Below are 20,746 nucleotides of genomic sequence, written 5' to 3' on the forward strand. Positions count from 1 at the left end.
TGAGAGTTTAAACTTTAAAGAGATGGAGATATTATTATTGGCACAAAATCGTAAGAAATTAAAAACCTTTTTGCTATAGAAACTGTAAATAAATACGAAAAAAGAAAAAAAAAAAATTTCGAAACAAAAAGAGAGAGATTTTATAGTAATTTTGTTGCTAAGGGGGGGAGATAGATAGAAATTAGAAAGGGTCAACGGTGCGTTCGTTCGTCTTGGCCACTGGCGGCTTCACTACATCTTCTTCTCACATAGCTCTCTCTCTTATCATATAAGAAAGGTCTTTTTTTTTTTTTTTTTTTTTTTTTCTGTATTCTTCTTCATACTTTTGTACGAGAATATATATATATATATTCATTCGCTTAAGGTAAAAGAAAAAAAATGCTTTGGAGCTCGAATTGTCTCCTCTCCTGTATGTATTTTGTTTTGTCTTTACGATAATTTACAATGAATCTGTTGTTTGCAAAAGGCTGATTTTATTTATCACTTTTGGGGGTTAAGGGATAATTTCTCTGGTGTCACTCCTCGGTAGAAATTTTTAGGGTTTTCTCTGAAAAATTCGTAGGAATCTTTTGCTCGATTTTGTTGTGGAGTGATGCATAAATCTGGTTTCTTTGGTTCGATTCTTGTAGTATTCTTTTTTGTTTTGACTTTTCTTGGTTATTAACCCCACAAAGGATATCAAATTTGATCTTAAAGGGTGAGAGAGAAGATGAGTACCCTTGAGAGCACGAGAGCTGAGCTTGGTCTGGTTGTTGTGTATTTGAACAAAGCTGAGGCGAGAGACAAGATTTGTCGAGCTATTCAATATGGTTCTAAGTTCTTGAGTGATGGTCAACCTGGCACTGCTCAATCTGTCGACAAGTCCACCAGCTTGGCTAGGAAAGTTTTCCGTCTCTTCAAGGTTTTGCTTTTTCCCTTTCTTCTTCTTCTTCTTCTTTTTTTTTTTTTATCAAAGTTCACTTCACACTTTTTACCTCAAATCAGTCTCAAGTTTATGAGCTAACTATAACGAGAGCTGATAAGTAACTAGATGTATCTCTATTCCATGGTTGGATTGTATCTCAGCTAAGTTTCAGAGCTTTGAGTCCTTTTTATTCTGGAAATCAGACTCTTAAGAGGAAAAAACGGTTCTGTGCTATTGCTTTGTGGTGGTTTCATTGTAATTCTAATGAAATGGTTTTGACTTTTGAGATTGAAATCTCTAAGTTTTTTTACCTGTTAAGATTATTTGGAAGAGGGTATAGGAATTCTCATTCTTTAGGAATAAGCTCTAAGTGGTGTTGTTCATGTGGTGGGTGCAGTTTGTGAATGATCTTCATGCTCTCATTAGTCCTGTTCCCAAAGGGACTCCACTCCCGCTTCTTCTGCTCGGAAAGGTAATGTTGTTGCTTGCTTGCTTTCAGAGCTTGTTTCTTTTTCCAACTAAATTGATTGATCTGATTCATGTTCTGATTTTGGCAGTCTAAAAACGCGTTGCTCTCTACATTCTTGTTCCTCGATCAAATTGTCTGGCTTGGCAGGACTGGGATTTACAAGGTGGGGACAAGTCTCCATTATTTTTATTTTTTTCTGATCAAGGAAGTCTGCATTATAAGAGACTTATTTTCTCAGGTTAAACTGAGGTTTTCTCTGTTTCTGTTCCGAATCTGCTGTTATTACAGGACAAAGAACGCGCTGAGCTTCTTGGACGTATATCCCTCTTCTGTTGGATGGGCTCATCGGTCTGCACATCCTTGGTTGAGGTTTGTTCACTGCCACTGTATTGTTAATCATCTCTGGTTCAAATGCAGTAAATAATGGCTAGTAACTTTTCGAGATGTTTAGGTTGGGGAGCTTGGTAGGCTGTCAGCATCAATTAAGAAGTTAGAAAAGGAGATAGGGAATAAGGATAAACATCAGGTAAGATTCCTCAAGCCATGATTCTCTTTCTTTATTGGAGTGAAGAAGAAATTTTACTGATTATGGATATAAGATATTTATGCAGAACGAGCAGTATAGTGCGAAACTAGAGAAATCAAAGGAGAGTTCGTTGGCTCTGGTGAAAGCAGGGATGGATGTAGTTGTTGCTTTTGGATTGCTTCAACTGGCTCCGAAGAAAGTCACTCCACGAGTCACAGGCGCATTCGGATTCGCCTCCTCTCTTATCTCTTGCTACCAGGTATTTTTTTCAGGAAAACATTTTGCTATGTGTGTTGCAATCTTGCTTCGGGATCAGTTCAATGACTTATAACCATAAAATTCTATCGCTTTGTGCAGTTATTGCCGTCACATGCCAAGTCCAAGACGGTCTGAGAAAAGGGAAAGATAGAAAAAGTATTGTAGCTAGTTTCAGGCATGTCCAGATGTTCCATATATATAGTCTGGTAATTTGTGTTTCCCCTGTTTTTTAAGACTTGCTGTTAAATTTGTCTTGATTGATACGTTTTGTTTGTGTTAGATGTTGTGGTATAGCATGATGATAAACGTTTGCAGTCCCTCCGTAGAATAATAAAAATCAACATTGCGGAACCCCACACTAATAGTATATTCGTAGGGTAATTGTGTCAAAATCCAAGGAAGCTTCGTCCTGATTCTGAGAAAATCTGTTGATGCATGATAGTAGTAATAAACTCTGCTACTATCGTCGAAGAAAATAAAACTTTGTTGATGCATCATCTCCACCATTTCATTGAGCAAATTAAATAAATAAGACTGATACAAGGCAAAAGAGTGGAAGAAAGATAAACCCCCGCCCCTCAAATAAAACGCTAGCTAGCTATAATAGGACGTAAAATGTTTTATCTAAAGGATTCAAGGCAGTGATTCATGGTGAAATCTGTGTTCAATTCACAATGCTGCAGCTGCAATGATACTAGTCTCGTCGGCTGCACTGATGATGATAGCACTTTTACCGATTTATCCAAGTTTGAAAGCCACCTTACTAGTTTTGCCTTCGTTTTCGGCTTTGTTCCGATCGCTACCTTCTCCTTCTTCTTCTTCTTCTTCTTCTTCTCTCCCCCTCTGTTTCCTATTACTCTCTTACACTGATGAGACTTGCCCGTTTGCTTCATCTCACGGCTCGCTGCGGATAACGCCACAGACAACGACGATAGGTTCATTGTATTTTCCTTGCGGGCTACATCTATGGCCTCGATCGCTTTCTTCAGAGACCCGAGGTTGAACGCAGATGCACCACCCTTTTCCTCATCGTTCCGCCGTCTTGTTCTCTTTGTTTCCGGCTTCATCGTACGGCTTACTACACTTTTTTTTCTTCCTGGACTTTTACTGACTGACTTAATTAGGGCATTTATATAGTATATTACTCACTTGAGCTTACTGGGCCTTCCTTTCAGCCCAATAACAATTGCGTTAAAAAAACGCTTTAGGCCGCAATATTAATTACTAAGAGAATCTGCGTTGTTGTAACTTGTTACAATCCGATCATGCTTGGCTTCATAGTGTATTACTTGTGAAAACTACAAATCTGGTTCACTTTATTTCCTACTACACTTTGATGGGGTACACAATACAACAACGATATACAAAGACCCAACACACGAGGAAGGAAGGATGTTGACAAAAGTCAAAAGTTGGAGACATTGGCCCGATCATAGAAGAGACCAGATGGGTCTCCATTAGGGACCAAAGCCAGTTTCACTGGACTCGCTGCACCTTCCTCAACGCTTAAAATCCCAGTGTTGAAATTGATATCTGTCTTTACGAAACCAGGACAAACACTGTTGATGATCATTGATTTGTTTCGCTTAGCCAACACTCGTGTCAATGCCATCACTGCTGCTTTTGATAGTATGTACCCAGACATTACTGTTGGCCAACCTTTGTCTTGTAATGAGCCTTGTCTGTAATCCTTGAGATACTCATCCATCACTTCATCTATTTTCTCTTCTGTTAGATTCTCAGCATCACTCAGCACTCCTTTTGCCCACTCATTTGACACATTCTGTAGTAAAGCATATATACAAAAATCACTCCTAATATATCTCTACTCATGAATCAACATCCCTCTGCCTATTATGTAAGTTTATAGAAGATGGTACCTCTAACTTTCCCATGGTAGAAGCGATGGTGACGATTCTTGGGGAAGCAGAAGACTGAAGCAGAGGAATCATAGCCTCACACATTCGTTTGACGCCGTAGTAGTTTGTTGTAACACACTCCTCGACTATATCATATGTATCGCTCATTATCTTGGAAATATCAGTAGGTGCACCAGCCTGCAGTACTAATTAAATTATATGTTAAGAAGACCTTAGGTATCAAGCATGTGCAATTCTTCACTAAAAAAAAAATCAAAGTGTACCTCAGCAATCTGAGCTTTGAGAACATGGACATTAACATTGGCGCCTCCAACTCCGGCATTATTAACCTGGAGACATACCAAACAAGACCCTTTCAAGATTATGTATCCTAATGGCAAGAAACAAGAAGTTGCTGAAGATCAAGTATCTCAATCCCTAAAAAGAGGATTAGATCTTCCTCTTAATTAAGAATATTGTGATCTTGGCAACTAACAAAGATCTGAGAGTGAAACTGGTTGCAGCCAATAATATTACAAGATGTAATAAAAAAAACAGATTGAACCATAGGGATAGGACAAAGATTGAAGAGAAGAAGTGAAACCAGAATATCGAGTTTGCGGAAGCGGGTCTTCAGAAAAAGAGCAAGAGAAGCGATGGTGTCTGGAATGGAGACATCAAGTAGGTGAAAGGAGATGGATTGATCAGAAAAAACATTCTTCTCTGTCATGAGCTTTTCGACAGCAGCAAGACCCTTTTTCTCATCTCTCGCAGTGAGAATCACAGTTATCCCATTTTTAGCTAGTTGCCTGCAAATCTCTAACCCTATCCCTTTGTTCGAACCAGTAACAACTGCAACTCTGATGAACACAACAAAAAGAAGAATCAAAATCTGACCCCATAAAGTTTTCAAGCCGAGGTTAGAGAGAGAGAGAGAGGAAGCACGAACCTTGTGTCCGCCATTGAATTGATGAGAGAAATGACAGAAAAAAGTCAAAGGGAGCTCTATTCATTTCTTTCTCAGTTCACCAATTGAGAACGACGTTTTCTTTCTTTTAATAAAGTGTTTTGAGTTAATTAACTTAACTTGTTAGAGATATTGGAAGATTATTTTTACATTCATGACGTTTTGTATATAGTAATTCAATTACATTCATGAATGTGTATGTAGTCCTTAAACAAATAAATGATGGATCCATCACTTAACTGTACACTGCAACCCAAGTTGGTGATGGTTAAAGAATGGACATATATACCCTTTTTCCATGAACGAAACGAAACGAAACTACCAGCAAGGTTTAAGACGTTCTTGTTTGTTCCCACCAGAATGATAAAAAACAATAAGGTCATTAGATCGCCAGTGTGCCGCCTTCGATTATCTGGTTTTCATCAGACGCATCCGACGGTTGAGGTTTAGGCTTACTAGCCCTCGAGAAACCATAGCCCAGAGAGCTTCCGCTTGCTTCACTTAGCTGTCATTATCATTACACCGTATCCCCAATACAAAATCAATCAGATCAAACCAGACTCTGATATAAAAAATAGATGATCATTGACAACAAAACTCACCTCTGTCAGCTCAGACAAGTGACGGGTTCTGAACTCGTTTATTGTGTTTGCAATTTCCGATGTCGGTAATTTGGCCTGAGAAGGTTTTTAACCCCAAAAAGGATCGATGATCGATCATGCACTGTTTGTTTTATTCTTTGGTTAAAACTTAAAAGAAATCATTTATGTTTTTACCTGAGCAAGAACAGCAGCTGCCAACTGTAGACTAGGCTCCAGAGTCTCTGGGACAACCTAACAGTTTTTTGTGATCGACATATATTATTAGTGTACCATTGATAACAAGTGTGTATCTATTGTCTAGCTAGAAGAGAGTGAAGGGTTTACCGCAGTAGCACCGGCTTTTTCTAGATTAAGACCATGAACTACATCGTGTGCACGGACAAAGGTTTTGACATTGGGGTAATACTTGCTCAAAGCCCACACACATCTGTAGTTTGCTCCTGGTGCGTCTAAGGCAACCACAGCAGCGCATGCTCTCTCTGCTCCAATTTTGTGGAGTACCTGTTTTTTTTTTTTTTTTTTTTTGCACAAGTGAAGTAATATATTCATATGCTTGTATAATCTGTAATTGTCTAGTGTGTCTTTTTCTCTATTCATTTTTGTGTGTGTGTACCTCTCTACTACCAGCGTCTCCGAAATAAACAGGAAGATCCAAGGAACGCCCGATAGTCACTCTATCACTGTAGATTTAAAGGTTTTCAGGCAAGCACAGAATGTGAGAAAGAGATATGTGAAACTGGCTGGTGCAAACTAGACTTATAAAGCAGAGATTGAAATGTAATGTCAGCGTGTGTGTGCGGAAATTACTGATAGTCCCCACCCCACATCTCCAGATTGATACGAGAACAAAACATTGAAACCTACTTTAGCCCACAAAGATTATCTGCCAATAGAGGCAATGAATAAGGTTACCTGCTGACATCGAGGGCAACAAATGGGATAAGTCTTTCTGAGAGAAGCTGAGCGATTATCTACAAGTTACAAACAAAAAATGGTCATGAGGTTAGATACTACGAGCTATCCTTTGAAGCAGACTATCTAGAGAGATGTTCTCATATACGAGCATAAACTAAAGAAGTTCACATAGTATATTAAACCTGCCCAACTCGACCAAATCCGCAAATAATTATGTGATCTTGCAAATCATCCGTCTGCAAATAAAATCAGACAAGAAAAAATACTCATCAGTCGGTCTTGTAATGAATTTCTCAATTAGAGAACGTGTGAGCTTCACTGAATTCAGGTGGTACCAGGATTGATGGATTATTTCCTGACAGAGTTATATATGCTATAAACGAAACATCATGATTCCTACCTCACTCTCAACCGGCAACAAACTTCGAACATCATGCAACTCAAACCGAGATGCAATTAACTGGCCACCAGCAGCTAACCAAGGTGTGATAGCCATTGAGATTCCCACGACAAGAAACAGCAACGAAGATAACTGGGGAGACATTATACCCTGGAAGAACCAACCACATATTAGGGCCTATAGGGAGGGATAAAAGGTAGTTGAAAACCATTAAGTTTTGAAGAACATTGCTGCTTTTATAATCATGTAGATAACAAACCTGATTGACAGCTTCTCCGAAAGCAACAAATGCAAATTCTCCCCCCGGGGCCAGAAGTAGCCCTACCCGAATTGCAGATATTATTGAAATGCCGAACAATTTGCCCATAATCACGACTAACATAGTCTTTCCCACTATCAAGAGTCCCAAAGTTCCCACTATCACAGGGAAATTAGAGAGAAGTAATTTCGGATCAATAGACATGCCAACCTGAAATGAGTGGAACTCTTTTTGTTAGTTTTTATACCTGTGCTTACAGTTGATTACTAATATCAGGATCTTACTAAAACACAAGTAAGTCTTACTTTTCACCATCTATAATTCGTGATTCTTTCCAAAATATGGATACAGTCATAAGGAAAGTTATGTTACCGTCATGAAGAAGAGTCCCAGTAAAAGACCACGATATGGAGCAATATCTGATTCTACTTGTAAGGAAAATTCTGTCTCTGCAAGAAGTAGACCAGCCAAAAACGCTCCTAGTGCCATGGAAAGTCCAGCCTGATTTACAGAAGCGGAAAAATTAAGTGACGGAAACGAATAGCATGTCAGTAAAATAGTCCAATACCAACAAGATCACGGTCATACCCTAGCTGTCAATAAACTAGTCCCAAGAATAACAAGAAGCGTGTTGGCAGAGAATATCTCAGCGTTTCTGTTTTCTGCAATTTGCTTGTAGATTGGTCGAAGAAGCTGTATAAAACAAAATGCCATAGATTAAAACTCTATTGAAACAGATGAATTGAGTACTGGAAGTAGCAGTGACAGCACAGTAGTTCATGAAAACGTGCCTCTTCCTTTTGTAGCAAATCTAAAACAATCACCTAACAAGTTCGGTGGTAATTAACTTATTTTAATATCCGGGATCTCAAAAGTTAAAAGCATCTGAGCCTTACAAGACGGCCACCAGCAATTATGGCAGTAATAGCAACTGCTGCTTTGACTGCAGCAAGCCCAAGAGCTTCAGCAATGGCTTGAAATCCAATCTGTAAACAGCAGTTAGCAACTTAGCATTTTGCTAGCACTGATACTTACTAGACTTCCTTAAGTTAATCTCGCATAGTAGCAATTTCAACCAGCAATAGCAACAGATGACCACAACGTTTCTTCTTAAGAGAGCAACGAAATGATCAAACCTTCTTAGACAATTGCCAACACATGGCATCGAGCAGAAAAAGAAGCCGTACCCAAGAAAAAGAAACCCTAGAGATGAGCTTACCCCTCCTTTCGATGAATTAGGTGATATAAGTGGGATGAGAATCAGTAAAACAACTACAGCTAGATCCTGTGAAGAGAAACAACAAACTGATGAGAAATGCCCCAGCATAGTTGTCGTTATACAAGTACAGAATTAACTCTGTACTGAACCGACCTGGAAAAGCAAGACGGAAAATGAAGCCCTTCCATGTCTGGATGTACTCTCACCTCGTTCTTGTAGAACCTGAAAACCAGGTATATTGTTTCTGTTCAACCATAGCGTCATTGCATAAAAAACATGAAAGGGCTGTTACAGACTTTCTTTCATTAAGACCCCTATGTGAATACAACCAAAAAGGTCACCTGAAGGACAACAGCAGTGGAGGACAGTGCCAGGCCATTTCCAATCACTATTGCCGCTGGACCAGCTTGACCAGCAACATAATGGGCAATCAATCCAACTACAGCTGCTGTCAATAGAACCTAGATTTCAACAATATTAGTACAAGTTAAGCATGTACGTATTGTAGTAGTTGAAATATATGATGTGGAATGATATACGCAGATCTACATATCACCTGAGCGGAGCCTAATCCAAAAACATATTTCTTCATGGAACTCAGTCTTTCAACAGATAGCTGTCAAATCAAAACAAAACAAATATGGCTTTTCGAGCAAACACAATTTGAAAGCAAAAGGATACATAAAACTTATATAAAAAAAAGTACCTCAAGGCCAATGTTGAACAGCAAGAAAACAACTCCAAATTCTGCGATGGCCCTGGTCCCGTGCACATTACGGATTATCGAAAGACCATATGGACCAATCAGAATTCCAGCTGCCAAATACCCAAGAACAGGGCTGCCTATACATTGCAGCAGATGAAGCCATCAAGATGGCACATAAATCTCTATGCAACATGATTGCGAGACCAGAACTGAAAATCTCTTTTGACTGATGAGAACATGGAAATCGTAAAAGTTTGAGGGAAAGGGAAAACAAATAGTGATGCAATGGATAGAAATAACAAAACCAAAAAAGAATCCTACTTACCTCCAGGAATCTTCTGAAATAAAGGCACAAATATGACGCTTGCCAGCAGTAACCACAAAAAATCAAAAAGGGAAGCTTCTTCCTCATTGACCTAATAATGGTAGAAAGTTTCAGCCTGCAAAGTACATTCCAAATAATGTTCACTCTGAAAAAAACCAAAGAACAATCATTAATACCTCCTGGTGAGGGAGCATCTGAAGTAGTTTTTTAATTCTCTTGGGAATTTTTTGCACTTGCCGGATCAATGGCTTCGTACTGGAAGAGCCGTTTTCCGTACTAGTGCTGATAACATCTGGCTGTTGAAGCAGCTGATTGTTTCCCCCTACTCCATTGGAGTATAATGTCAGTCTGGAACGAATAAGAAGATCATATCAACAAAAAGACTAAACTTGAAGTACTAAAATGATCCTTCAAAAATTGACGAAAGTAAGAGTAAGTTTTCAAACTGACCCTGCTCCAAGAAGTGCAAACCCAAGAACTAGTTTGGGCCATTGCTTTTTGACAGAATCAACCAGACTCGCGAACACTGTGGCGGTCCCATCTGGATTGGAAGAGAAGAAAGATGCAGAAAAGAAACGGGAGGATTTATTAAAGGATGCCTTGGGAGAATTAAGAGAGGAACCCTCTTTTGGCATGTCTTTCTCCTGTTTTTTCGTCTGAACATTAATTTTTGACTTTTCAAAATCTGCTTCAACCACTTTAGAAGACTCTATATTTGGCTTTCCATTCTCATGATCGCTTGACTCATAAGGCTGAGTTAGTTTTTGAGTCTTCTGACCAGCTATATCTGGTACAAGATCAGATGTGTTCTGTACCGCTAAAAAATCTTCATCTTTAGGTGATTCTTTTGAAAACTGATGGCTTACATCTTCAATATTATTTGAGAGTACTTCCTCATCCTTGACAGGAGCTTCTTCATCCGAGAGTTGGGTCTGAGTTTCCTCTGGGGTCTGAGAAATGGAGAGAGACTTTTCTGCTCTCTGCAAAGCGATCTCTGCATCATTAACGCGTTGAGTAGCCTCGAGCTCAAATGCTACAGCTTGCTCAGCCAGTTTCATAATATTAGCGACATCCTCCTCGGCTTTCAAGGCATTGATCTGTATTGTCTCGGCGAAGTCACTCAACTTGTCCACTTGCTTCTGCAGCTCGTCTTTTTTGCTTTGCAGAGAATTCAGTTGGGCCTCACAATTTGCTAAATTCACTTGGCATTCTTTGATATCATCCTTAGCAGCTAAAAGGGCACCTTCTTTATCCTTGACATCATCTGTTCTCTCGTCAGTCTCTTGAGACGCTTGTGGAGTATCATTCCCTGCAGCAGCTGATTCAAGTGATTCCACTATGACCTGAAGCTTAGCTTCAGCAAGAGATAAGGCCATAGTAGCCTTATGAAGGGCTTCTTTAGCAAGAGATTCCTCATCGACGGTATCACGAATGACATCAAGGGTTTTGTTAACGTGATGCCAAGCAGTAGCGGCTTCATCCTTGAGTGCAATGGCTCTTTCTGAGAATCTCTGAGCCTTTTCCTCAAACATGGTACTATTAAGTCTAGCAACTTCCAATTCTTTAATTGCCGTGTGTAGTAGCTCCTTGAGCTCCTCCAAACTCGCGTCTATATCTTCATTCAAATCTGTAGTTTCATTACTTTCGGAAGATTCCCCAGTTCGATCATCACTATCTAGAGAATCATTGCCCTGACAACTTAACCTAAACCCAAAACCTCGGAGGCGAGTGCCAAGTAATGATTTTTTTTGGCAAGAATGCAAATTATGACTATAAAACCTTGTAGAGAAAGAACAACCCGGATTCAAATTCAATCGAAGACACGACGAGTGCACTTTGGGAATCCTGATTCCTTTGGGATTTGAAAAGCAGTAGTGGTAGTAACTCGCACCATGAGATAGAATCGGCCGTGGAACAGTAGACGCAAATTCCATGTCGAATTAATTCAAAAACTAGACCTTTACTTGGTTCCTCGAACCTTAATATATACTAAACACCTGTCTCTGGAGCAAAACAACAAAAAAATCGAAAATTCCAGGAAGCCACATCATACACAATTCAGACTTGAAATAAAAAAAAATACGGCGACAACGACAAGCGAGAAAGAGAGAAAGAGAGAGAGAGAGAGACTAACCAATCATTGAGAACTGAGAGTACCAACAGATGGCGCGAGCTCGTCTTTGAATCAGAGATTATTTTTCAAATTTTTTTCCCAGTCAAAAAACTGATAAGAGTTTCTCGCCAACCAGACATCATCATCCTCGTTTCATGGTATTTTTGGTAAGGACTATTTTCCCCGATATATTTACGAAAACACCCTGCGCTTCCCCTAAAATAAATGAATGATCCACATCACCCGATAACCACTTGGTTTAATTTTATCCGGTATAACGCATTTTACTTTGAACCGAATAGATGATGATAAGAAAACAGAGAACAAACATTCAAATCCTACCATGCATACATGGATATCGCATATTCGATTATAGACCATGACCATCCATCAGTATGCAAGCATATCATTGATCACTCTGTCAAAAAATCATATTTGTTGCTTTTCTCGACCGTAATATTTAATGTGATTATTGTGATAAATAACCAACGAATCAAAAGAAGAAGAAAAAATCATGTCTGGACTCTTGATTATGGAAACAACTCATTACAAATAAAAATCAAATCACGCAATAACACTCAGTCAACAAGATATATATATATATATATATATATATTCAAGACTGTGAATCGCCGTTTTCTTCCTTGGTCTCCACTGCGATATCTTCCGTAGCCTCTGGAGGAAGAGTGTTGCCTGAGGCTGTGCGACGGTGGTTCGCCGCTTGGAGCACGTGGGCGTAGTTTCCTTTCTCCATAAAGAGTTGGTTAAAGTGATGCCGACAATACAGAACGCTGTCTAAGGAGGCGTAAGAGGAATGAGTGAGCGTACAGCCACCGTGAGCGCACCGGAAACATGTCTTATGGAAGCATTCTCCTTCCATTTGTACCTGTTAGCAGCAATTAACCCATCAATTCAACATTTTCTGGAACCAACAACCAACATAAGGTTCTGATATCGAATCCATAGTAAACTAAACAGACCAAAAAAAAAAACAATTTTGTTTTTGCCCGTTTGATCTAATCTAGTAATAAATCATATGAACCGAATAAATCTAAGGACATGGAAAAAAAAAACCCCCCAAAACTGAAATGCCGACTAATAGAGCACATAAAATTTTGTGTTTCTACAATACCAGTTCGTTGCAATTTTGCTTAAATCTACAAATCTACAAGTTAGGGACTTGATGGTAAATATTTGTATAAGGAAGAAGCTATAAGATAATGCAAATACTAACCTTTTCAAGAGGGTAAACAGTTTTTTCGCAAGCGGCACACTTGTCTTGTGTTCCACAGAAGATGGAAGATATCTTGCTGGGAGTCCTAGTCTGTAATGTTGAAATTATCAATGCAGTCAATTTCTCAGATCCTATTTATTCGTCCAATCATTACAGAATGAAAGATTGATACGCTTAATTATCATATAGAATGATCATTGTACACATAAATGATGAACGTACCAGCTCAGGCTTCTCAGTTTTTCCTGATAAAAGAAAGAAACTTGTTACGATCATGATGATTTGAATGGAGAAAGATAAGAGAGGTTCGAAGTTGGAGATATATTATATAATATGAACCTGGTTGAAAGTTTTTGCTGAAATTGCCGGACTCCTTGAACAATTGCTCAAAATGAGTCTTGCAGTACAAGACTCCGTCCATGGAGGAATAGTTGCTCATCTGCCATCAACGCATAAATATTGTTTCCATGTTTGGAATCTTTGATTTAATAATATGATCATAGGAAAACTGAACATGAAAATTGGGAACTCAATGATCCCCTGTATAAGAATAATGCAACATACCACAAGGGTTCCTTTGCAATGGGTGCACCTGAAGCAAGACTTGTGGTAAGGCATCCCTTCAATGGACAACATGTCCACCACATACACTGTCTTATCGCAAGCATTGCATTTGTCGAGAGTTCCTGTGAAAGACATTTTTTTGTTTTTTTGTTTTTGATTTTTTTTTGCTGTTGTTTCCTTCTCCAAGATCCTGAATGAAACAGGCTAGAAATTATTTTAATCAAATCAAGAGGTCATCTGAGGAATTAGTTAAAGAAGGAAACCTTTACCTCAGACAAAGGAGGAACCTGCGAAATTTCTGTCCTCTTTTATACGAAACCTTGTTGCAATTGTGAGGCTGTAACGGAGCAAGTTTTTCTTTTTTCTCTCTCTCTTATTTGATTTTGCAAAACCAACGAGATATAATTGGGTGGCAACGTGATTGGAGTTGAGCAAAAGAAGGGTTCTGGTTTCTGACAATTTCAACCCATTAAGGGATGTTACTTTAAGCCAACTGTCTTGAGGTGGTGCAACCCATGTCAAGTCCTGCAAAAGAATATAACAACCTAATATTATACAAATATAATATTCTTCTTCAATAAAATAAAAATGCTTTTAATACATCTGTATGCGTATCTATCAAGATACCCAGTTGTAAGTTGATGCAATTTTAATGAAATAGATAGTGAAGCACCACTAAGTCGATTTTCTCTTTTTCCAATATCTTAAGAATTATAGTGTAGTTCAAGTCTCTCTTTTAGTTAACATTACCACACGACACAATGTTTGAATAGAAAAACCTGATATGTAAAGTAAAGTAGTCTTACAACACAACTTGTTGACACAAGATGAGATCTGAGATTGTCTTTCCGTGTCGATCGATTCTCCTGGAACAGTTGACTCCACCATCTAATATGTTCCGTACGACAACATTCAAAGCATGAACGCCTTTAAGATCATATATCTCTACTGACACATTTTCATCGATTGGTTTTGCATCGATTTCGAGAAACGAAGAGGTTGATAACAGAACTGACATCACATGTTTTACCCATTGAGGAGTAATGATGAGTTTCAGACGATCGATATCAGGGGAATAGTGTGGGATTAGTGAGAAGTTTATGTCGTTTCCTTTATCACCTGCCCGGCTATGAGCAACAGAGTAGAGTGGGATCTTTCGGCCAGATGGAGCAGGAGAGTGATGAATTCCCGATAAACCCGTCCACTGATCACCTTTCATTGGTTGGTTATTTTGATTTTCCTTAGGGATCTACAAATGGAAGCAATACCAAGGTGTTATGTTTCACATTTTCATCCTCTAGTTTTGAACACAGATACGTACAGAATCTCCATACACAACAGATTGATTCACCAAGGAACTGGATTCAGTTTGATCATTGCGATTATCTAATTTGTCTTAGCACTTAGCGTAGGATAAGATAGCTGTCAACAAAGGAACTAACCGGTTTGGGCAAGTACTTTCTCACTAACCTTTTGGATTTTCTCTTGAGCAACTGGATAATCATTTTCAGGGGTCACTGACTTTGATGTGTTGGTGTGCTGAAGTCCAGTTTTCCAGATTACAGATTCACGGCTGACCTAGATAATCAAACATGTAACATCAGAAGCCAAAAAATATTGATTTATGCAAGGCTATATTAGTTAAAACTTCATGATAGAGACGACATACCAAAAGCTTTTCAAGAATAATCTCTATCTTGTGTCCCGTACTGCATGATTGCAAATAATTACATATAGTCAAGTCAAACCAAAAAGACCTTCCAGAATCTCATATGCTCTATTTTAACAAATATCAAGTTTCGGTACATTGAGATTTACAAAGTAAAGATGATCAGTCTGAATAATCAGAGATAAAGACAGAACATGCTCTAACTTGTCATTAATTAAGCATCCTGTCAAGTCCATAAGATATCTGAAACCATCAGGATCTGGTACTACTGTAATGCTACAATAAGGAATTACCTAATTCCACCACCACCAGCTGGTCCATTTGTATATAAAGCAGTAAACTCTTTCGTTAAGTGGACTGCATGTTCTTTCTGTTTGAATAGACCATCCATACGTAATCTAATATCTCCACATGACTGCCAAGATGATTCAGCGTCGTTGCTTGTCGCCTTCAAGCTATCAAGCCCAATCACATAAGAAAGAATGCAGTGGTTAACACCAGGAATGGTTTCTTCCATCCAAGATCGAACCTGAAAAAAAGGCAGAGTAAAGTATGTATACAGTTTATGAGAAATGAAAAATCCACTCCAGGCATAACAAGGAGTCATTTCAAGCAAAACTAGTGCTTAATAATGCTACTACATCATAGACATTTTAACCAAAGGCACACCAGAAACTCTGAAGCTTTAGCACGCTGAATAGATCCATGTCCTCCATAAGATATCTCTCCCCATCCTTTCCAACCACACTCCTGCAAAAAAAGAACGAATTATAGAACTCAAAATATGTTGTTCTTTAGTATCAATCTAATAATACCAACATTTTCTATGGATAAAACCTTTGGAATCAACCGCAAAAGTTTCTCAGGCACAGCAGTGTTAGCAGATGGTTTTGCTCCACTGCATTGTATTTTGCAGTCTGAAAGGGGAAGGAAAGAAACGTCTCGAACATCAATCACCTGCAATGAAGGTTTTCAAATCAACTGTTTCCGTTGTTGTTACAGTTGTTTCTTCTAGCTTTTGTACCGCTAACTTACCACATCAGGTGTGATGTAGGCACTAGGATCAGCAATTTCATACAGAAGTTGCTCGGCGCAAGTACTGGTATTTAAAATTCCACCAGTACCTTCAGGCTTTGATACACATACTTTTCCGTCATGGCCAATTTCTGCGTAAGGAAGTGACACATCCTGGAGGATAGGGAAAGCCAAGTCTCTATAATGGTCACCTAAAGAACATTGAAGAACGAAATGACCATACTGAAAATGAAAAACAGCAGTCCATTATTTCTTCCCGGAGCCAGTAAGCTTAAAACGCACCTGGATGCATGAAGTATCCACCAGTGAGCTGACATCCGCATTCTAGAAGGTGGCCAGCAAGAGTTCCCTGAGCTAGCAACTCCAAGTCATTCCAATTCCAGCCTAGTTCATAGACCTAACCATACAACAAGGAAATGATCAGATTAAATCACGAACAGAAACGCCTCTTGATACGAATTCAAGCCAAAGGGAGACAAACGATGATTATAAAACTGAGATATGCAATTCCGAGTGGTTATCTAGTCCAACAAGAAAATCGTCCTGGCTGTCAAATACCAGATAATTGGACGGATAATAAGTCCTCACCATTGGTGCTAAAAACAAGGCAGCATCAGCCACTCTTGAAGTAATTATCACGTCTGGTTGGTACTTCTCCAGACATTCAACAATAGGAGCTGCTCCAAGATAAGTGCTAGTACCCTTCAACAAGGAGAATCAAAATTTCAGGACAACCACAAGGACTAGGAGGAGCTAAATAAAACATGGTAATCTGAAACTCTCTACTCTTGTAACATATAACCTATAGTGCTTCAATGTACACATAACCATGCGTACGCATCTTTTCGTCTATCAAAATAGCAGTCACAAGCTGATAATACCCCATTTGATACATACATCAGGAGTAAGAGAAACAGAATCCTACCCCGGCAGAGCAATATTGACCGCAAGAAGATGATTCAGAGCCTAAATAAGATTCAAAAGACAATGGTTAGACACACTTATAATACGCAGAACACTAAAAATATATCTCCCAGGGATGAAATGAAAGTAGCTTCCAATAACCTGTATCAAAATGCACCTCATGAGCCACAGCCACGGATACTGTGAGCCCTAGTTCACTGGCTACCTGGAGAACTTTCTTCTGAGCCCCTGAGGGATCAACTACATAAGGACAAAACACGAGATTTCAGATCATCAATCAGAAAAAGGGCCACCATTATATAGAGTATAAGCTCTTACTTGCACCCATATTAGTGATTATACAAGTGCCTTTCTCCACAGCCAAAGGTAGTAACAAATGCATCCACTCTGAAACTGTATAGCAGGAGGAAAACATGGCTGAAGTGATGAAACATTCCTACAAACCAATTCTAGCAACTCGATGATGACTAATAATTTTCAACCAAAAAAAAAATGAAGAAATAAACTCAAAAACATGCCACGAGGGTCGAAACCGTCACCGCCAGATGACATAGAGAGCCAGCGATCAGCCAAAGTTCGCTCGGCTAAGCACTCAAGGACAAGATAGTTAAGGTATTCAACTCTCTGAAGCAGTTTGAGAGCCGCCAATGGCCTATCGCCGCCGAATCCAGCACCACATCCGACGTTAACCGTCTCCTTTCGCCTCTTCGGGTTCTCCCTCTGAAAATTTTAAAAAAAATTCATAACCACCAAGAACCGGATGATTCTCAAAAGTTGAAATAACATTCAATGAAAAATCTTACCAACTTAATCACACAATCGCTGAGATTCTCTTTACCGTCCATGAGAGAGAGAGAGAGAGAGAGAGAGAGAGAGAGAGAGTAGAGGTCCCTAAAACACGAGGAAGTGGAGAGATCATGCAATTGGATCTCTCACGGATTGCTTTGAATTCCCGACGTCGATGATCACAGATTGAGGAATTTGAATTTTGGGAAAGACGTCAAAGGAAGCGAGTGGGAGGAGTGAGTGAGTCCCTTGGAGTTTTTATTATGCTTACGGCATCCACATCAAAGGATTTAACAAAACTATCTTAAAACATATCTTATTCTTAATTTTGGAAAAAAATGAAATTAAAAACTTTTTAAAAAACTTAGATATTTCATCGGTCCATTGAAAGTTATTAAATTTGAGGTTTTTAAAAAAGTATATATATATTTTTATTGTAAATTATTATGTTATTTTGTTTAAATTCATAAGACTTGTATACTTTTAAAAAACTTAAAAATATTGCATTCAATAAAAGTTTAAACAAACATTACATAAAGCATATTAAAAAATAGATTACGAAATGATTAATTTTAATATTGATTTTTGCCAAACTTTTCTCATATATGCTCAACCAAATCCGCTTGCAGTCGATCATGTATTTTCTTGTCACAAACTTCATTTTGAATGGTTATCGTATCACTCATCATATTTCTGAGATTTGAAGGGATGTCTGTAGAATACGTGAAATCCACTTCTGAAGTTCGGTTTGATTCTACTTGTGCAAATGTGGCCTCATCATACCGAGTATACCCATCACGTTCATCTTCTACAATCATGTTGTGCAATATGATACATGCTCTCATTATGTTTCCATTTTTTACCTTATCTAACATAAGAGCTGGGTTTTTGACTATGGCAAATCGAGCTTGCAAGACTCCAAAAGCACGCTCGACATCTTTACGTACAACTTCTTGGTATGTAGCAAATAACGATGCTTTCGGATCTTGTGGCATTGAAATTGATTTGACAAAAGTAGCTCATTTTGGATAAATACCATCGGTGAGATAGTAAGCCATATGATATTGTCGTCCGTTGACAAAGTATTTTACTTTGGGAGCTACACCTTGTAATATGTCATCAAAAACTGGTGAGCGATCGAGAATATTGATATCGTTTAATGTACCTGGAGCTCCAAAAAATGTGTGCCATATCCAGAGGTCTTGTGAAGCTACAGCCTCTAGAACAATTGTTGGTTTTCCAGATTCACGTGTATATTGACCTTTCCATGCAGTCGGACAATTCTTCCACTCCCAATGCATACAATCTATGCTTCCTATCATCCCGAGAAATCCGCGTATCTCTCCAATATCGAGTAGTCGCTGAAGATCTTCTGGTGTGGGTCTGCGTAGATACTCATCTCTAAATAAATGAACTATTCCTTCAACAAACTTTTCCAAACATAACATAGCAGTGCTTTCAGCAAGACGGAGGTATTCGTCAAACGCTTCCGCTGCAGAACCATATGCCATCATACGAATTGCTGTTGTACACTTTTGTATTGCAGAGAGACCTAGCCTTCTGTGACCATTTCTTCTTTGTTCAAAGTATGGAACTTCTGTTGAGAGTCGTTCGACAATACGCATGAACAAGGGTTTGTTCATTCTAAAACGGCGACGAAATATTTGAGGATATGTTGCATCTTCACGGAAATAGTCATCCCATAAGCGTTGGTGACCTTCTTCACGTTTTCTTTCAATGTGGACTCGTTTCTTCTTCTTGGGTTCCAACGGATTCATTGCTTGATCAAAACGATTCTGGATTGCTTGATCAAAATAATTGTTGAGTGTTTGATCAAAATACTCATCCATCTTTTCTTCAATGTTATTAGAAGAAGATGTCATTTAAAAAAAAAAATAGAAGAAGAGTTTGATAAACTGGGAGAATAATATTGTACAAGAAGAAGAATATGTATTTTTGGAAGATGAAAAAACTTAATATTGTGGGTACAAATATGAAAAAGCTTGATATTGTGGGTACAAAGATGAAAAAGCTTGACCGTAATGTGTCTACGAAGATGGTCTTATATATTGATGACCTTGTGGTGTTACAAAGGCATGACACTCTCGTTCGTGACCAACTATGCAGGTCCGTGAACTCGTTGCTTGCTGTCCTTGAGAAAAAGATGCATGTCCGTGAACTCGTTGCTTCTTGTCCGTGAGAAAAAGATGCAGGTCCGTGACTCGTTGCTTGTTGTCCCTGCCCAAAAGCTTCTTGTCCGTGACCAACAACTTCTTGTATTCTTCTTCTTCTTGTCGGCAATCCTAATGGAAGGAGACATAGCAATCATGAAGGATTGATTATCTGGTTAGGTATGTAAAGGAGAAAGAAAGGTATATGTTTAGGTTCAGCCAACACTTAATATATAACTAGAAGTGAGGTGTAAGTGTATTTGGTTTTTAAATGTGACATAACAAGCAATCAATGACAACTACCAAGCATTAAGTATAACCTAACACTAGACAATAAGTGTATTACTGTGACAACAACCAACAATGTATGTTTAAATGTGACAATACAAGCAAACAATGACAAGTTACAAACCATTGAGTGTTTAAGAGTGACATTTACCAAACAATTCTTGTCAATTGAATGATGCAAATTCATGATGCAAATATCCGAAAGACTAAGAAAGAGAAAGAGACATCAATGAATAATTATCTTTTTCAATCAAACTGATTCGTTACTAAATACGCTCAGACCAGCAACCAAAACCATCAACGTAATCAATGAATAAATAAACAGTCAAGAGTTGAGTAAGATAACTCATCTGCAAATGTTTGGCATTGCGCAAATAAGACCACCTTCTCTGCTTTGATCTGCAACCAAAAAATTAAACATTTTAAAAAGATGGAAACTTGCTTTCAGTTCTAATATAAAGTAGTAGAGGACTAGCTTATTATACAAACCGGTGAATGGATGTTTAAGACTCCAAGAGCAGCCATTCTTTCATCTTTTTGCAATCTCAAGTCC

The 20,746-nt window shown here is 38.6% G+C and overlaps 6 protein-coding genes across 20 annotated transcripts; 1 reads left to right on the forward strand and 5 right to left on the reverse strand.

The window, feature by feature from the left end:
- Position 1: 1 nt before the first annotated feature.
- On the forward strand, positions 2–2,508 carry LOC104738610 (peroxisomal membrane protein 11C). 3 transcript variants are annotated; one of them, XM_010458773.3, is made up of 8 exons: positions 2–277; positions 697–901; positions 1,302–1,376; positions 1,462–1,536; positions 1,662–1,742; positions 1,825–1,899; positions 1,985–2,158; positions 2,257–2,508. In XM_010458773.3, the coding sequence occupies exons 2-8, from the start codon at positions 710–712 to the stop codon at positions 2,290–2,292; spliced, it is 708 nt and encodes a 235-aa protein (XP_010457075.1). In that variant the 5' UTR covers positions 2–277; positions 697–709; the 3' UTR covers positions 2,293–2,508. The 3 variants fall into 3 exon arrangements, with proteins under 3 accessions (XP_010457075.1, XP_010457074.1, XP_010457076.1); XM_010458772.2 differs by having other exon boundaries at positions 206–409; XM_010458774.3 differs by having other exon boundaries at positions 210–364.
- Positions 2,509–2,620: 112 nt separating this feature from the next.
- LOC147927701 (uncharacterized) lies at positions 2,621–3,257 on the reverse strand. Its single transcript, XM_087485102.1, has one exon. The coding sequence runs from the start codon at positions 3,222–3,224 to the stop codon at positions 2,778–2,780; it is 447 nt and encodes a 148-aa protein (XP_087341228.1). The 5' UTR covers positions 3,225–3,257; the 3' UTR covers positions 2,621–2,777.
- A 139-nt stretch (positions 3,258–3,396) lies between these two features.
- Positions 3,397–5,104, reverse strand: LOC104738611 ((+)-neomenthol dehydrogenase-like). Of its 2 annotated transcripts, XM_010458775.2 has the most exons (5): positions 4,966–5,104; positions 4,621–4,876; positions 4,301–4,366; positions 4,038–4,214; positions 3,397–3,940 (listed from the first exon to the last, which is right to left on the reverse strand). In XM_010458775.2, the coding sequence occupies exons 1-5, from the start codon at positions 4,977–4,979 to the stop codon at positions 3,563–3,565; spliced, it is 891 nt and encodes a 296-aa protein (XP_010457077.2). In that variant the 5' UTR covers positions 4,980–5,104; the 3' UTR covers positions 3,397–3,562. The 2 variants fall into 2 exon arrangements, with proteins under 2 accessions (XP_010457077.2, XP_087341239.1); XM_087485113.1 differs by lacking the exon at positions 4,966–5,104 and having other exon boundaries at positions 4,038–4,222.
- A 9-nt stretch (positions 5,105–5,113) lies between these two features.
- LOC104738613 (K(+) efflux antiporter 1, chloroplastic) lies at positions 5,114–11,760 on the reverse strand. Of its 4 annotated transcripts, none has more exons than XM_087485103.1 (21): positions 11,544–11,760; positions 9,860–11,412; positions 9,586–9,757; positions 9,410–9,500; positions 9,085–9,221; positions 8,935–8,994; positions 8,720–8,839; positions 8,532–8,600; positions 8,379–8,444; positions 8,056–8,145; positions 7,748–7,852; positions 7,532–7,660; positions 7,160–7,369; positions 6,901–7,050; positions 6,683–6,736; positions 6,498–6,556; positions 6,199–6,265; positions 5,910–6,086; positions 5,760–5,816; positions 5,586–5,660; positions 5,114–5,488 (listed from the first exon to the last, which is right to left on the reverse strand). In XM_087485103.1, the coding sequence occupies exons 2-21, from the start codon at positions 11,341–11,343 to the stop codon at positions 5,366–5,368; spliced, it is 3,495 nt and encodes a 1,164-aa protein (XP_087341229.1). In that variant the 5' UTR covers positions 11,344–11,412; positions 11,544–11,760; the 3' UTR covers positions 5,114–5,365. The 4 variants fall into 4 exon arrangements, 2 of the variants coding, with proteins under 2 accessions (XP_087341229.1, XP_087341230.1); XM_087485104.1 differs by having other exon boundaries at positions 9,860–11,406; positions 11,544–11,718; XR_015580350.1 differs by lacking the exons at positions 5,114–5,488; positions 5,586–5,660; positions 5,760–5,816; ... (9 more) ...; positions 8,379–8,444; positions 8,532–8,600 and having other exon boundaries at positions 9,085–9,310; positions 11,544–11,736.
- A 196-nt stretch (positions 11,761–11,956) lies between these two features.
- LOC104738615 (LIM domain-containing protein PLIM2b) lies at positions 11,957–13,786 on the reverse strand. 2 transcript variants are annotated; one of them, XM_019235219.2, is made up of 6 exons: positions 13,590–13,786; positions 13,321–13,510; positions 13,096–13,195; positions 12,979–13,001; positions 12,757–12,846; positions 11,957–12,408 (listed from the first exon to the last, which is right to left on the reverse strand). In XM_019235219.2, the coding sequence occupies exons 2-6, from the start codon at positions 13,453–13,455 to the stop codon at positions 12,139–12,141; spliced, it is 618 nt and encodes a 205-aa protein (XP_019090764.1). In that variant the 5' UTR covers positions 13,456–13,510; positions 13,590–13,786; the 3' UTR covers positions 11,957–12,138. The 2 variants fall into 2 exon arrangements, with proteins under 2 accessions (XP_019090764.1, XP_010457082.1); XM_010458780.3 differs by lacking the exon at positions 13,590–13,786 and having other exon boundaries at positions 13,321–13,583.
- LOC104738614 (uncharacterized) lies at positions 13,673–18,017 on the reverse strand. 8 transcript variants are annotated; one of them, XM_087485106.1, is made up of 15 exons: positions 17,752–18,014; positions 17,467–17,668; positions 17,267–17,341; positions 17,090–17,188; positions 16,950–16,990; positions 16,613–16,726; positions 16,307–16,421; positions 16,025–16,215; positions 15,827–15,946; positions 15,659–15,739; positions 15,283–15,518; positions 14,990–15,029; positions 14,791–14,898; positions 14,127–14,569; positions 13,673–13,845 (listed from the first exon to the last, which is right to left on the reverse strand). In XM_087485106.1, the coding sequence occupies exons 1-15, from the start codon at positions 17,791–17,793 to the stop codon at positions 13,839–13,841; spliced, it is 1,914 nt and encodes a 637-aa protein (XP_087341232.1). In that variant the 5' UTR covers positions 17,794–18,014; the 3' UTR covers positions 13,673–13,838. The 8 variants fall into 8 exon arrangements, with proteins under 8 accessions (XP_087341232.1, XP_087341231.1, XP_087341236.1 ...); XM_087485105.1 differs by having other exon boundaries at positions 15,809–15,946; XM_087485110.1 differs by having other exon boundaries at positions 15,809–15,946; positions 16,922–16,990; positions 17,752–17,963.
- Between the last annotated feature and the right edge of the window lie 2,729 nt (positions 18,018–20,746).

Source organism: Camelina sativa, chromosome 14 (assembly GCF_030686135.1).
Source record: "Camelina sativa cultivar CO46 ecotype springtype chromosome 14, ASM3068613v1".
Classification (NCBI taxonomy): domain Eukaryota; kingdom Viridiplantae; phylum Streptophyta; class Magnoliopsida; order Brassicales; family Brassicaceae; genus Camelina; species Camelina sativa.